The 16064-nt window shown below is 36.1% G+C and overlaps 1 protein-coding gene across 1 annotated transcript; it reads right to left on the bottom strand.

Annotated features, from left to right (window-relative positions):
- Positions 1-448: 448 nt before the first annotated feature.
- Positions 449-1538, bottom strand: LOC141663633 (uncharacterized). Its single transcript, XM_074469424.1, has 2 exons — positions 1344-1538; positions 449-1060 (listed from the first exon to the last, which is right to left on the bottom strand). Exons 1-2 carry the CDS (start codon positions 1365-1367, stop codon positions 503-505), a joined length of 582 nt encoding a protein of 193 aa, XP_074325525.1. The 5' UTR covers positions 1368-1538; the 3' UTR covers positions 449-502.
- Between the last annotated feature and the right edge of the window lie 14526 nt (positions 1539-16064).

Genomic DNA, 16064 nt, shown 5'->3' with positions numbered 1-16064 from the left:
ATTCACGGGTCTCGGGTTTATTTTCTAGGATGATTGAGACTTTTTCTAGGGCCTACTAGGGTTGTCCGGCGTAAATAAGAATGTGGTAGGTTTAAAAAAATCCCATGCTTATGTTTGACTAATATGGAGAGAAATTATATCTCTTCCTTCTTCTTTTTCATGAAATCCCTATTTTTTTAATTCTTGATTTCTTAACATATTTATAAAAACTCCTCAAACTTCAAAATGCAATAAAAATTATGTCCTCTCTACTTTTACCTTTGTTCTCCAATCTCTTTATTTCCCTTCCTCAAATACCATCCACTCCTAATAGACCAATGGCATAAAATATTTCATTAATAAACGAGGACGCATTGAATAATAAACTGATAAGACAAAATTTATTAAATAGATCAAAATGCGAACTGATGTCCAACTGAGATTCTAACTGAATAAACAAAATTAGGGATAAAAATAATGATAAATAAGAACTAGCATGCATGCAGCATATCCCTAAACGTAACTAGTAGTAATAGCAGACAGCAGAAGCATAGTAATCATCATCACGATGATGACTCGGTGCATAGTGATTATGCGCTGGTGGTGGCGGTGGTAGAGCAAACTGATGTGATCGTCGTCGCGGTGGTGGCAGAGGTGGTGGATAATGGCATTGCGGCACTGCTGCCATTTGAGCACCATAATGAGGCACATGAAAATGCGAATCATGAGGCTGCGGCAGTGCCCTTCTAGGTGCTCGTGGTGGCAGTGCAAATACTTCACGGCTGTGATAACCATGAGAATTATCAGGATAGTAAATTCCCATTTGTCTTGTTCCGTAATAATAATCATCGTTATTATAGTCATCCCAAAAGTTGAATCTATAAGTCTTGTTCATCTCAATGCTCCTCAAGTTGTGCATGCCGTACATGTATTCCATGTCACCGCCCGTATCGTATGAGCAACACCTGCATGGGGGTCGACCGTTATGGGGCGGCGGTGGCCCTGGTGCTGGCTCCGGCTTTGGCTCAGGTTTAAGCTCCGGTGGTGGCGGCGGTGGAGGCGGCGGCGGCGCCATCTTTTTCTGCAGAATATAAATATATATTGGTCAATGTATAAGATAATAAGAACAAGCATATGTTTAGGTAAAAAAAAACAACAGCAATCCTAAACAAAGAATAAACTTATGCTAATCAATTTTATAATAGATTATAAAACATAGATCACAATAATATATTTATACTATACTAATTAAAATCGAAACATGAAACATCAAAAGTTTGGTTAAACACATACATCGCAATAGAACACACAATTGTACACAGAGATTGTAATAAGAAAGCTAGTGAGAGAGATGGAGATGATACCTTCCTGATAAACCCAAACCCCATGGAAGTATATTGAAAGAAACAATATATAATGTCGGTATCGGCCAAGGAGCGGCCTCAATAGTGTTAGTGAAAAAATGAGGGGGAATTGTGTGTATATATACCCCTAATTAACTTGCTAGAGAAGTAGTAGGTCTTAATTATTAATCAAATCTTTGATTGTTCAATCAAATCTTTTACGTTCTATAGGTCACCTTGTTATGGAATATACAGTTATTACAGAGATCAAATATATTTCTGCTAATATTTGCTTTCTTAATTGTTGTAGTTTCGATCAGGAAAAAAGGGAAATTACCGACACACTTTCAATGTGTATCAGTGGCAAGAGGTACAATTAACATCTGGTCTGTAAATCCGCGTTGCCAGCTGATAACTTTAATGTGTAATGCAGGGGCAATACAGTCTTTCAGTATTTTGTTAAGGGTGTTTTTAGTCATTACTATTGAGTTTGTTAAGTCACTGTAAAACCATATATGGTCCAGATATACATTTCTGATAGGGGTTCTTGTAACAAACTTCAGATCTAAATTTCATTTGCTGTGAGTTCATTTCTTATCATCTGCATTCACTCATTATGGTATCAGAGCTTAGGCTGGCGGGAGAACTAAGGTTCGATTCCCAGCCACCCCCAACAATCTCACAATTTAATGTGGACACTAAAGGCAATTGATACCCCAAAGATGGGTGCCGCTGTTCCACTCTTCGACCCATAAATGGGCTTTCGAGTGAGGGGGAGTGTTAAATATATGATCCTATTGAGACCTTCCTCTAACACCTTAAGGTTTTAGATGAGCTGGTTACTCAACATGGTATCAGAGCCTGTAGATGTTGTGATTTGTTGTTAATAACGATGATTTTTTGTTGATCTTGTTGTTGAGAACCGTTGACGATTACCTGTCCTGTGATAGATACACCACATTCAGTGATTGTAAGTCATTTTAATGGCGTCTGGTAGTCGATTTACGTTTGCGGATATGCAGAATCCATTATTTCTGCATCCGAGTGATGGTCCTCTCTCGATTGCTGTTACGAAGCTTCAAGGCTCAAGTGATTATCGAACCTGGAAGAGATCCATGGAGATACAGCTTGCAGCGAAACTAAAGCTCGGTTTTGTCACAGGAAAAGAGGCAAGAAGCTTGACGGATGTTACTGATGGAGTTCAATGGGATACCTGTAACAATTTAGTGATCTCGTGGCTTCATAACAACGTCTCTGATAACATTCGTAAGTCTATCTTGTTCCTCAATTCAGCTTGTGAAATATGGAGACAGTTAGAGATGCGTTTTCAGTTAACAAATGGATCTCGTAAATACAAGCTAAGTAGAGATCTATATGAATTGAAACAAAATTCAATGAGTCTTGTTGAATATTTCACAACCTTAAGTGCTATTTGGGAAGAGATTGATGCGATGAACACGCTTCCTGTAGTTTCTACAATCACACCTGAAATCACAGAGTTGTTGAAGGCTATAGAGACTCAAAAGGATGAATCAAAACTATTTCAGTTCTTGAATGGTTTGGATGATAAGTATGGACCTCAGCGAAGTCAGATTCTGATGTTGAGTCCATTGCCAAATGTTGAATCTGCGTGTGCTGTTATTCAACAAGAAGAGTCACAACAAGATGTTTTGAAGTCAATGAGTGCATCTGATCTTAATATTGCAGCAATGTATGGGAAGCAGATTGGAAATTCCAAACAGAATGAAAAGTTTGTCTCGTGTGAAGCTTGTGGAGGATCTGGACATGTCAAGGAGCGTTGCTGGAGTGTGATTGGATATCCGAAGTGGCATCATAAGTCTAGAAAGACTCTCACAGCTCCAAAGAATCAGAGAACTGATAAACGATGGCAAAATAATAGAGTTTCCGCTAATGCTGTGCAGACTGATGATGAAGGATCAGGATCAACAGAAAATTTTTTGTTTACACAACAGCAATTGCAGCAATTACTTAGAATGTTGCCAGGACATGGAACTGTGTCGAAGTTTGGAGATGATCAAACTGATATTGACACTCCATTCTCAGCAATGATTACTTGTTGTGCTAGTTTGAACAATAAGACCTGGATAATGGACTTTGGAGCATCTGAACATATGGTTTCTTGTGTCAATGATCTGCACAATGTAAGGAAGGCACCAGATGGATTTAAAATCAGCTTGCCAACAGGTGATACTTCCTTGATTACTCATATAGGTGATACGGTGTTGTCTAATGGACTTAAGCTCCAGAATGTGCTCTATGTGCCTAAATTCAAGTACAATTTGATGTCTATTCATAAAGTTTCTATAGATAATGAATGTGATGTTAAGTTTAATGCTGATAGTTGCTCTATTATCAACTCAAAGACTGGGATTGTGTTAGCTAGAGGATCTATGAAACAAGGTTTGTATTATATGGATACTGATGAACCTATGAATGTTGTGGTAGTGTCCAATGCCAAGCTCAAACAGACCTTGAATATCTGGCATTCAAGGCTAGGTCATGCACCTATGCCTAAGATCAAATTAATACCTCAGTTGACACATGTGAATATAAATGAAAATACTGTGTGTATCACATGTCCTATGGCAAGATTTACAAAGTTGCCATTTGGATTGAGTGATTCTCATGAGGACACAGCCTTTGCACTGGTGCACATAGATGTATGGGGCCCATACAGGGTTCTTGCTAGAGGCAAGTACAGGTATTTTCTTACTCTAGTAGATGATTACTCAAGGATGACATGGTTATACTTGATGCAGAACAAGTCAGAATTCTTAAAATTTTTTAAGACATTTGTAGCTTATGCAGAAAAGCATTATAAGGCCTCAATTCTGACCATTAGAACTGATAATGCTTTGGAGTTCTGTGATACTCATTGCAAGTTATTTTACACTGAAAGAGGAATAGTGCATCAAACATCGTGTCCTTATAAACCTCAGCAAAACTCTAGAGTGGAGAGGAAGCATAGATATATTCTCGAAACTGCAAGGGCACTCAGGTTTCAGTCTGGAGTTGGTTTGGATTTGTGGGGAGAATGTGTGATGACTGCAACATATGTTATAAACAGGTTACCTAGTTCAGTTCTGCAAAATAAATCTCCATATGAAGTGTTAAACAAGGAGGCTCCAGATTATGACATATTAAAAGTCTTTGGGTGTTTGGTGTTTGTTGCAAATCCTGTTCATACTACTGATAAATTTGCAATGAGAGGAATTCCTTGTTTGTTTGTTGGTTATCCTGCTACTCAGAAAGGATATAGGCTGCAGAATTTGCTTGACAAGAGTATATTTGTATCTAGAGATACAGTATTTCATGAAGATATCTTTCCATTGAAAGAATCTGCCTTTGTAAAGAGCCTGCAACCTGAATTTCATCAACTTTCAGCATGGTATTATGATGATGATTTCCTGTGTCATGATGTCAATGATGAGTCTCATACAACTGATAATCATCATGAACGAGGAGAGAGTTCATCTAACAATAATGATGCTGAAGAAGTGCTTAGACGATCTAGTAGGATAAGAAAACAACCTGCATGGATGAATTCATATGTGAGAGCAAATAATGCTTCAGTCAATATTGTGAAGGTGATATCCCAGCATGTGAATCAAAATTTCTGTTGTTTTATTAATAAATTGGAGCATCAAGCAGATCCAACCTCTTTTACTCAAGCTGTTAAGCATGATCATTGGGTAGCTGCAATGAATAAAGAGTTGGAAGCCCTGGAAGAAAATGGTACTTGGGAGATAACTGAGTTGCCTTCTGGAAAAAAGGCTATTGGAAGCAAATGGTTATTCAAAACCAAATTCAATCCAGATGGTAGTATAGAAAGATACAAGTCCAGGTTGGTGGTGTTGGGATGCAGACAAACGTATGGCCTGGATTTTAAGGAAACATTTGCTCCTGTGGCCAAAATGACCACAGTGCGAGCACTTCTGGCTGTAGCATCAATGCAGAATTGGATCACAGTCCAGATGGATGTGACTAATGCATTTTTGTATGGAGATCTGGAAGAATTGGTGTTTATGACACTTCCACAAGGTTATTCAGGGATTGGAAACAGAATTGTGAAAAATCAGGTGCTAATTCCTTCTGCTTTTAAGAGTAAACTGGTTTGCAGATTAAAGAAATCTTTATATGGCCTAAGGCAAGCACCAAGGCAATGGTTTACAAAGCTCTCTCAAACACTGCTGTGTGACAAATTTGTGCAATCAAAGGCTGACTACAGTTTGTTCACAAAGCATAACAAGGACACCATTACACTAATTCTTGTGTATGTTGATGATTTGCTTATTGCTGGTAACTCTCAGATTGAAATCAATAAGTTGAAAGAAGTGCTGACAACTCACTTTCACATGAAGGATATTGGCTGCTTGAGGTATTTTCTGGGTCTGGAGATAGACAAATCTGCTGATGGTTATTTTGTCTCTCAGAAGAAGTATACCTTGGATATATTGAAAGAATTCAATATGCAAAATGTAACTCCACTGAAGGTGCCATTAGATATGCATTTGAAGTTAACACCTGAGAAAGGAGATCCTTTGTCTGATCCTTCTGAATATCAAAAGTTGGTTGGTAAATTGTTGTACTTGACAACGACCAGACCAGGCATCTCTTTCTCGGTACATTTGCTTACTCAATTTCTGCAGCATCCAACAACTGTGCATATGCAGGCTGCTAAAAGATTACTCAGATACTTGGCATACAATCCGGCACAAGGAATTTTGTTGGCATCTAAGTCAGCAGCTCAATTGATAGCCTTTTGTGATAGTGATTGGGCTAGCTGTGCTTCTTCTAGGAGGTCCACTACAGGATTTTGTATTTTGTTGGGCCAATCTCCAATTTCTTGGAAGTCCAAAAAGCAATCTGTTGTCTCAAGATCTTCTGCAGAAGCAGAATACAGAGCTATGGCTTTAACATCTTGTGAAATTACTTGGCTGGGTGCTTTGTTGAAAGATTTGGGGCTTGAGAAGTTACCTCCTACTTTGCTGTGTTGTGACAATCAAGCTGCTTTGTCAATAGCTGAACACTTATGCAAACATAATACAAATGATACAGATTGTATGAGCAGATATGAGAGGAAAAACTTAATCAAGAAGCCTAGTGTGCAACAAATATACGACATTTCCATAAGATGTTAGACTAATTTGTTAATTATCAATTTAATTCATGGTAATTAAGGTACAGCAGTAACTTGGTATTTACTGTTGACTACATGGTCTGGCAAAAAGTTCCGGGTTGGCACCCTGTAACTTGCGCATCAATGTAAATTTAAATAATTTTGTGAAACAAAATAAACTAGTTGGTATCGCACGGACCCGAAATTAAAAATAACAGAATCATATTATTATTTGCATAAAACCGAAACTCATAATCCGTACAAAATACAAATTTAAATATAATATATAAAATATGAAAGGATATCTTCGATATATTATTTATTTTGGTATTTGTATGATTAAACATAAAATTAAGAACAAATAGATTCTCTCCATTAGAACATGAATTTAATTGATCCAAATCAAGGTCAAAAAGTCAAATTAGCAAAATTATTTCTTTCAAACATATAAAAGAGATATTCCATTCTTGCAAAATATCAAAATTATATCTTTATGGAATATATCTCTAAATGCAATATGATCAAAGAAGAAATATTAAGATATTATATTTCTTAGATCTATACTGCAACAAAAATATAGCAACAAGCTCGAATAAGAAATATATCAGAAATATTCTTTAGAGGTCTCGTGCTATATCAAAAATATTTAACTCTTCGCTCCAAAATATATCCCTACATGTATCAAAAGAGTTTTTATTCAAAGATTATTAATATTCATGGTTGGAATATTAATATCCAGTTTTGCAACTCATTTTTGTATACTTACAGTAATTTTCTCCTGTTTCATAATATCAGCATGTCTAGGAGAAAATTATTCAAAAATACTCAAACACATTTCCTATCATCCAAATATATTTTATATATTAGGAAATATATTTTAAGTATTTATTAAAGACAAAACTTTGGTCAAAAGATTCATCTCCTTCATTTCAAGACCAATGATATTTTTACTCGGAAGAAAAGACTGACAGAACAGTTTTATTTTAGATAAAATACTTCCACATGATAGAATGACTTGAAATTTGGTATGGATCATTTAAATGGTATTTTATAAGAATGGTAAAAATTTCGTAACATTCAGAGAATTTTGTCCGGGCACAAAAATCGAGGCAGTTGGTCCCACAGTTGACCATGTTTGACCTAACTGCCATTGACCAAGGTTGACCAAAACTTGCAAGACATCATTTTATATTATTTAAGTAATTATCATATTTTTTATGGTATTTATTTAGGAGTTTTTAAGGTGGTCATAATTAATGGTGTTTAATCCTTAATTAAGTGATTAAACAATGATTAAAAGAAAAGGGAAAATAAATATTTATTCAAATATATCAGATGAGTTTTTGAATTCATAAAGTTGTTTTTCTCATATGGCAAGTTGCAAAGAAACACACTTTACTTTCCATGTCATCAATCCAAGCGACATACATCATCCACCATCCATTTTCCTCAAATCTCCACAATTCAATCTACCCAACTTCTCCTATAAATAAACCCCCATCCCAACCCATTTTATTCAAGCTAAAGAGCCACAAAATTGATGTGATTTTTTAAAGAAGTGCTTCTCTTCATCTCTTTCAAATTCTATACACACGCTTCTTCTCAAAAACCTTCTCTCTCTTCTATATACTTAGATATATACAAGGTTTTTGAAACCCAAGCTTAGTTTCACCCAAACAAGCTTTATCCCACCAAGTGAGCTCATCCACTACCACTTCCCGGCCTCCCGAAGGGCTTCCCAAGTTCGACCAAAGTGCCAAAATCCGGCTGAATCTCTGGCGAACTTTTCCGACCGTTCTTCAAAAGTAATAACTTTTTGCTTCTTATTTGAGTTCTTTTTATTTGAGATTTGTACTTAATTTCTCTACTTCATCTTAAACTCTAATACAAGATCTCTTATAAACAAAGTTCTCAAGAGAACTAAGATTCGAACTCGGAATTCGAATAAGTACTTGATCTTCACATAAATCATCTCATGAAGAAGATCTATAAACAAAAGTACTTCTTCTCCTAGAGGGAGATTATATTTGACCCAAGTTCACGAGTTAGCCAATTATTTTTATTATTGGATCTTGGCTAACAATTATTCGTGCACATAAAATATTACGAAGTAAAGTTAATTCTTTTTAACATCTCTAGTGTTCCGGGGGATTATAACTCGATCTATAAACACTTCGTAATTTGTCAAATATCAAAATGGATTAAGTTCACGAGTTAGCCAATTACTTGCACTTTATTTAATTGGATCTTGGCTAACATATTTCGTGCACATAAATTATTACGAAGCATAGTTTTAATCCCTTCTAACATCTTTAGTGTTCCGGGGGATTATAACTCGATCTATAAACACTTCGTAATCATCCGTTAAATTTAAGGAAAAATCAAATCCACGAGTTAGCCAATTAATTTCACACTATTTAATTGGATCTTGGTTAACATATATCGTGTATATAAATAATTACGAGTCATATCATATAAGCCCCTTCTAACATCTTTAGTGTTCCGTGGGGTTATACTACGATATCTATAAAATACTAGTAATTATTCGTCCAAACTTCAAAAGCACGATCTTACGCCAATTACTTGCACTTTTCTTATTTGGATATTGGCTAAGAGTCATAAATCTTGTACAAGCGCTTGAAGTTAAAAGTATACTTTGACTACATAACTGTCAAAACATAAGTATACTAAAATCCTTAAGCCTACGAGCTTAAAGGATAAGTTACAATTCCGAGATTGTAACTAAAGTATTCTTCGATCTATAAATACAGAATTGAAATAAGAAGAATACTAAAGAAGTCATAAGCCATAAGAGCTTTACATAAAAAGACTTCTCATATTACTCTACCTATCTAATTTCATCTATAAAGGAGTAATTATAAATATACTTGACCATCTTGTATTATCCTAAGTCAAGTATAACTAATTAGTTTTAATATTCTTATTTGGATATTAAACTACTTGTGGGCTAGTACAGTAACATACTAGTTCAAATCATCTTTTCTATACTTGTTTTGTTTCGTGGATTGTCTTATTAGTTTTGTAGTGAGGTGAAGTGACGTGAGGTGATTCTCGTTCTGAGACCCAAGTCCTAGACGTACTAACGGAGAGTTAGTAGTCTTTGCACCGTGAAGAAGAGGAAAGACCAAAGACCGGATCACTAAGATCCAAGACCGACAAAAGCTAAGGAAGCCAAGTCCACACAAAGGTTCTACAACAACTGTTAGATATATTTGATAATGTCATGGCTGATATGATTTATGTTTAGTTTTCAGATCTTACTTAACAGGACAAATCAGTACTTATACTGGAAGTCAAGACTTAAGGATATCAGTACTTATATTATCAGGAGATAATCATCAGAAGTTGGATATCAGAACTTAAGTGCTGAAGAATGATCAGATAAGGATAGTAGCTGATTAAAGGAAAGAAGATCGAGATAAACATAAGGAGAGATATGCATGAAGAAGGAGTTCCGTGAAGAATGGAATACTTGGATGAAAAGATATCTAATTGATATATTTTAGGAAGCAGAATTATATTCCATATCAATTAGCGATTATCTTGTAACTGTGTAGTATATAAACACAGACATAGGGTTTACACTATAAGTGTTATCATATTCGAGAAGATTATTCATTGTAACCCTAGCAGCTCTCGTGATAATCATTCATCACTGAGAGGTAACAGTTCCATATTGTAACAGAGTTCATTATTTCAATAAAGCTTATTTAAAGTTCGATTTGATTGTATTTATACACTGTATTCACCCCTCTACAGTGTGTGTGACCTAACAAGTGGTATCAGAGCAGATCTGTTAACACACATACAGTTTAAGATCCAAACACAATCATGTCTGACACAGAAACTCAAACTAAGCCTACCAAAACTGAAGAACCACCAAAGACACAAATTCAAAGTCGGTATGAGACCATCAGAGTTCCCATACTGAGACCATCTGAATATCCCATATGGAAGGTGAGGATGACCATGTTTCTGGAAACAACAGATCCAGAATATCTTGATAGAATCGAGGAAGGGCCTCACAAACCAACCAAGCTCGCAGTTGCAGTTGCAGGAGAAGTAGCAAAGACCGTACCAAAGGAGAATAGTGATTATACTGCTGAAGATATCGCATCAATTGCTAAGGATGCTAAGGTACTACACTTACTGCATAGTGCCATTGATAATGTAATGTCAAACAGGGTAATTAACTGCAAGACTGCTAATGATATATGGGATGCTCTAGAAACAAGGTGTCAGGGAACTGATACAATTAAGAAGAACAGGAAGACAATACTCACTCAAGAGTATGAACACTTTGACTCAAAGGCTAATGAGTCACTGACTGATTTATATGATAGATTTGTCAGACTCTTGAATGATTTGTCATTGGTTAATAAGGAGTATGATCTTGAAGATTCAAAACTTAAATTCCTGTTACCTCTTCCTGAATGCTGAGATTTGAAGGCAACAACAATAAGAGACAGCTACAATCTTGATGAAACAACTCTTGATGAAATTTATGGAATGCTCAAGACTCATGAACTTGAGATGGAACAAAGAAGCAAGAGGAAAGGAGGAAAGTCAAAGACGGTTGCTCTTAAGGCTAAAGAAGAATCCCCCAAAGCAGCTACCTCAAGGAAAGACAAGGGTAAAGCTCTTTTTACAAAGTCTGATACTGAGTCATCAAGTTCTGAAAGTGATGATGACTCAGATTCTGAAAGCTTGCCTGAGACTGATGCTGATGAGGAGATGATGAAGCTGTGTGCTCTTATGGTGAAAGGGATCACAAAGATAGCATACAGGAAGTTCAGGAAGGGAAAGAAGTTTTCCAGGAAAGGCACAAGTTCTGATAAGAAGAATTTCAGAAGATCTGAGGGCAGAGGAGGAAAGTCTGATAGAGGAGATTATACCAATGTCAAATGCTATAACTGTGGTGAGAAAGGCCACATATCTCCTGATTGCAAGAAAGTGAAGGGTGACAAAGGCAAAGCTCTTGTCACGAAGAAGAAAAGCTGGACAGACACCTCAGACTCTGAAAGTGAGGAGAACTATGCTCTGATGGCAAATGCTGATAAAGAAAGTGCTGAGAGCAGTTCTGAAGCTGCTGAAATAAAGGTACCTCAGACTACTTATGCTTTTCATACTGATGATATTAATGAGTTGAGAAGATATCTTAAAACCATGTTTGTTAGTTATAGAGATCAAACTTTAACATGTGAAAGATTAACTTCTGAAAATCTTGCTTTTAAGAAAAGAAATAATTTCTTAGAAAAAGAGTTAGTTATGTTCCATCAAACTCAGAAGGATAGAGATGATGCTTTTTATGTTAGGGATGAAGTGCTAAAAATGAATGAATCTCTAAAAACTGAGTTAGAAAAGGAAAGAGAAATTATCAGGACTTAGACTAATTATGGCAGAACAACTCAAAATTTGCTAAGTAGTGAGAATTGGAAAGAGGGCTTAGGATATGAAGAGGATAAGAATGATAAAGGAACTGTAGAAATTAAGCCTATTGTTAAGCAAAAGCCAAAGTTAAAACCTGTTAAGTTTGTAACTGTAAAGTCTGATAATGAGAAATCAGAAGTTAAAGAGGAATTAACTTCTGACAAACTAAAACAGGAAAAGACAACTGAAGTAAACATAGACTTAATGACTAAGAAGTAGCTTAAGCATAAGCTGAAAGATGTTAAGAATGTAAACAAGGTAAAATCACCTAGGAAAAATAGGAATGGAAAGGAAGGTGTGAATAAAAGCAATGATTATAAGCCTGTTCCTGATGCTCCTAGGAAAACGTGTCATAACTGTGGAAGTTCTAACCATCTGGCTTCTTTTTGCAGGAAGAATAAGAACATAAACTCTTTACCTTCAAAGTCAGGAGTTAAGAGTCAGTCTGTTAGATATAAACAACAAAATCCTTGTTTTCATTGTGGTAGTTTATGGCATTCCATTTATACTTGTAAGGAATATCATAGTTTGTACTATGATTATAATCAAATAAAACCTTCTTTGAAGAAAGTTTTCATTGTTCCTTCTAGTGTAAATTTTGTTTCAAAGTCTGATAGTGTAAGTTCTGATAAGAAAAATGTTAACATAAACTCTGATGTTAAATCCGCTGCAAATGTTAACAAACTTAATAAGGCCAAAGGATCCAAGCAAGTCTGGGTCCTTAAAACTAATCATTAGTGGTCTTTGTGATTGCAGGGCAACAGAAAAAATATTCTAGTTCTGGACAGTGGATGTTCAGGACATATGAATGGAAATAAGGCCCTGCTATCAGACTTTGTGGAGAAAGCTGGCCCAAGTATTTCTTATGGAGATGACAACATTGGAAAAACACTGGGATATGGAAATATCAATCTTGAAAATGTCATCATTAAAGATGTAGCTCTGGTCTCAGGACTTAAACATAATTTGCTAAGTATAAGTCAAATCTGTGACAGAGGTTATCATGTTGATTTCTTTGAAGAACACTGTAAAGTTGTGAGTAAATCCCAAGGCAAAGTTGTTCTAAAAGGATACAGGCGTGGTAACATTTATGAAGCTAAGCTTTCAACAAGTACTAATGGTTCTGCAATCTGTCTGATAAGTAGAGCATCAATTGAAGAAAGCTGGAATTGGCACAAGAAACTCTCTCATTTAAATTTCAACAATATAAATGAGCTAGTCAAGAAAGATCTTGTGAGAGGACTGCCAAAGTCAGTATTTGCTCCTGATGGCCTTTGTGATTCTTGTCAGAAGGCCAAACAAAGAAAATCTTCATTCAAGAGCAAGACTGAATTATCAATTCTTCAGCCTTATCATCTACTACATGTTGATCTATTTGGTCTAGTAAATGTCATGTCTATTGCAAAGAAGAAATATGCATTGGTCATAGTGGATGAGTTCACTAGATACACATGGGTGTATTTCTTGCACACAAAAAGTGAAACTGCATCTATCTTGATTGATCATGTCAAACATCTGGATAAATTGGTCAAAGATTATGTGAAAACCTTAAGAAGTGATAATGGCACTGAGTTCAAGAATTTGATAATGGAAGAGTTCTGCAAAAACCATGGAATAAAGCATGAATTTTCTGCTCCTGGAACTCCACAGCAAAATGGAGTTGTTGAAAGGAAGAATAGAACTCTCATTGAAGCTGCACGTACAATGCTTGAAGAAGCAAAGCTTCCAACCTATTTCTGGGCTGAAACTGTGCAGACTGCTTGTTTTACTCAAAATGCATCACTCATTAACAAGCAAGGAAAAACACCATATGAGATGGTGAAGAAAAAGAAGCCAAATCTGAAGTACTTTCATGGATTTGGATGCAAGTGTTTCGTTCTCAAGACTCATCCTGAACAGCTATCCAAGTTTGATCTAAAAGCTGATAAAGGAATCTTTGTTGGATATCCACTTTCCACAAAAGCCTTCAGAGTCTATAATTTGAGAACAAAAGTGGTCATGGAATCTATCGATGTCTCTTTTGATGACAAGAAGATTACTGGACTTGAATATTTTATTGACCATGATCAGTTGAGATTTGAAAATGAAGACTCAAATTCTGATACTGAAAATCCTGACAGTCTAAGTCCTGATACTGTAAACTCTGATGGATTAAACTCTGATGTTATTGAAACTGTGGTGACTACGCCAAAGGAAGATGCACCAATGCAGGGGGAGCATACTCAAGATCTTATCACATCTCAAGAAACATCAGAACATATATTTGGCTCTTCAAGTTCTGATTCGTCAAGTTCTGATAAGCCAAGTTCTGATAGTGCTGAAAATCTAAATTCTGAAGAATCCAACTCAGAGAGCATAGTTTCAGGGGGAGCATCAGAAAATAAAAATGGAGACAGCATGGATCATGAGGGAGCATCCAGTTCTAGAGAAAACCTTCCATCTGCAAGGAAGTGGACAAAATCACATACACCTGATTTGATAATTGAAAATCCTGATGCAGGTGTCAGAACTAGAACAGGTACTTCAAACGAATGTCTTTACAATTCTTTTCTCTCTCAGACTGAGCCAAAGAAAGTGGAAGAAGCTCTTCAAGATGCTGATTGGATGCAAGCAATGCAGGAAGAGTTAAATGAATTTGAAAGAAATAAAGTCTGGACCCTAGTGCTAAGACCAAAGAATAGATCTGTTGTTGGTACAAAGTGGGTATTTAGAAACAAAACTGACAGTGATGGCATAATTACAAGGAATAAGGCAAGGCTGGTTGCAAAAGGATATTCTCAACATGAGGGAATTGATTATGATAAAACATTTGCACCAGTTGCTAGGTTAGAAGCCATAAGGATATTTTTGGCTTATGCTGCTCACAAAAAGTTTACTGTCTTTCAAATGGATGTGAAAAATGCTTTTCTCAATGGAGAATTAGAGGAGGAAGTATATGTTGAACAACCTCCAGGCTTTGTAGATTCCAAACATCCAGATTATATCTACAGGCTTGATAAAGCACTTTATGGACTTAAGCAAGCTCCTAGAGCATGGTATGAGACTTTAGCTCAGTTTCTTCTGGAAAGTGGATTCAACAAAGGAACAATAGACAAAATATTGTTCTACCTCAACCATGGAAAGGACTTACTTCTGGTCCAGATTTATGTTGATGATATTATTTTTGGGTCTACAAATGACAGACTTTGCAAGAAGTTTGCCAAACTGATGCAGTCAAGGTATCAGATGAGTATGATGGGGGATCTTAGCTATTTTTTGGGCCTTCAAGTCAAGCAGAATGAAGAAGGCACTTTTATTTGTCAAACTAAGTACACTAGAAACTTGCTGAAGAAATTTGGAATGCAAGATTGTTCAAGTGCATCCACTCCCATGGCCACTGCAACAAAACTGGATAAGGATACTGGTAAATCAGTAGATGTTACTGATTACAGAGGTATGATTGACTCTCTACTCTATCTAACTGCTAGTAGAACTGATATCATGTATGCTACCTGTCTTTGTGCAAGATTTCAAGCAGATCCAAGAGAACCTCACTTAACAGCTGTGAAAAGAATTTTCAAGTATCTTAAAGGAACAACTGATCTGGGATTGTGGTATCCTAGAGAATCAGATTTTAAACTAATAGGTTACTCAGATGCAGATTTTGCAGGTTGCAAAATTGACAGGAAAAGCACAAGTGGAAGCTGCCAATTTCTTGGAGGCAGATTGGTTTCTTGGTTCAGCAAGAAACAAAAGTCAATTTCCACATCAACTGCAAAAGCAGAGTATATTGCTGCAGGAAGCTGTTGTGCACAGATTCTTTGGATGAAGAATCAGTTACTGGATTATGCGTTAACATATTTCAAAATCCCTATTTACTGTGATAATCAAAGTGCTATTGCTATGATAGGTAATCCAGTTCAACACTCTATGACAAAGCACATCAGCATCAGGTACCACTTCATAAGGGAACATGTGGATGAAGGTACAGTGGAATTGCACTTTGTTCCAACAGATCAACAACTAGCAGATATCTTCACAAAATCATTGTGTGAAGCCACTTTTACAAGATTGGTAAATGAACTTGGAATGGTTTCAGGTTCTTTCTCTAAATCTGCTTAGTTTTGTTCTGTTATATCAGACTTTATGATCAGTATTTACAGAATTTAATC

Source organism: Apium graveolens, chromosome 6 (assembly GCF_009905375.1).
Source record: "Apium graveolens cultivar Ventura chromosome 6, ASM990537v1, whole genome shotgun sequence".
NCBI lineage: Eukaryota > Viridiplantae > Streptophyta > Magnoliopsida > Apiales > Apiaceae > Apium > Apium graveolens.
The sequence above is the reverse complement of the archived record's forward strand: the minus strand, read 5'-3'. Positions and strand labels throughout refer to the sequence as shown.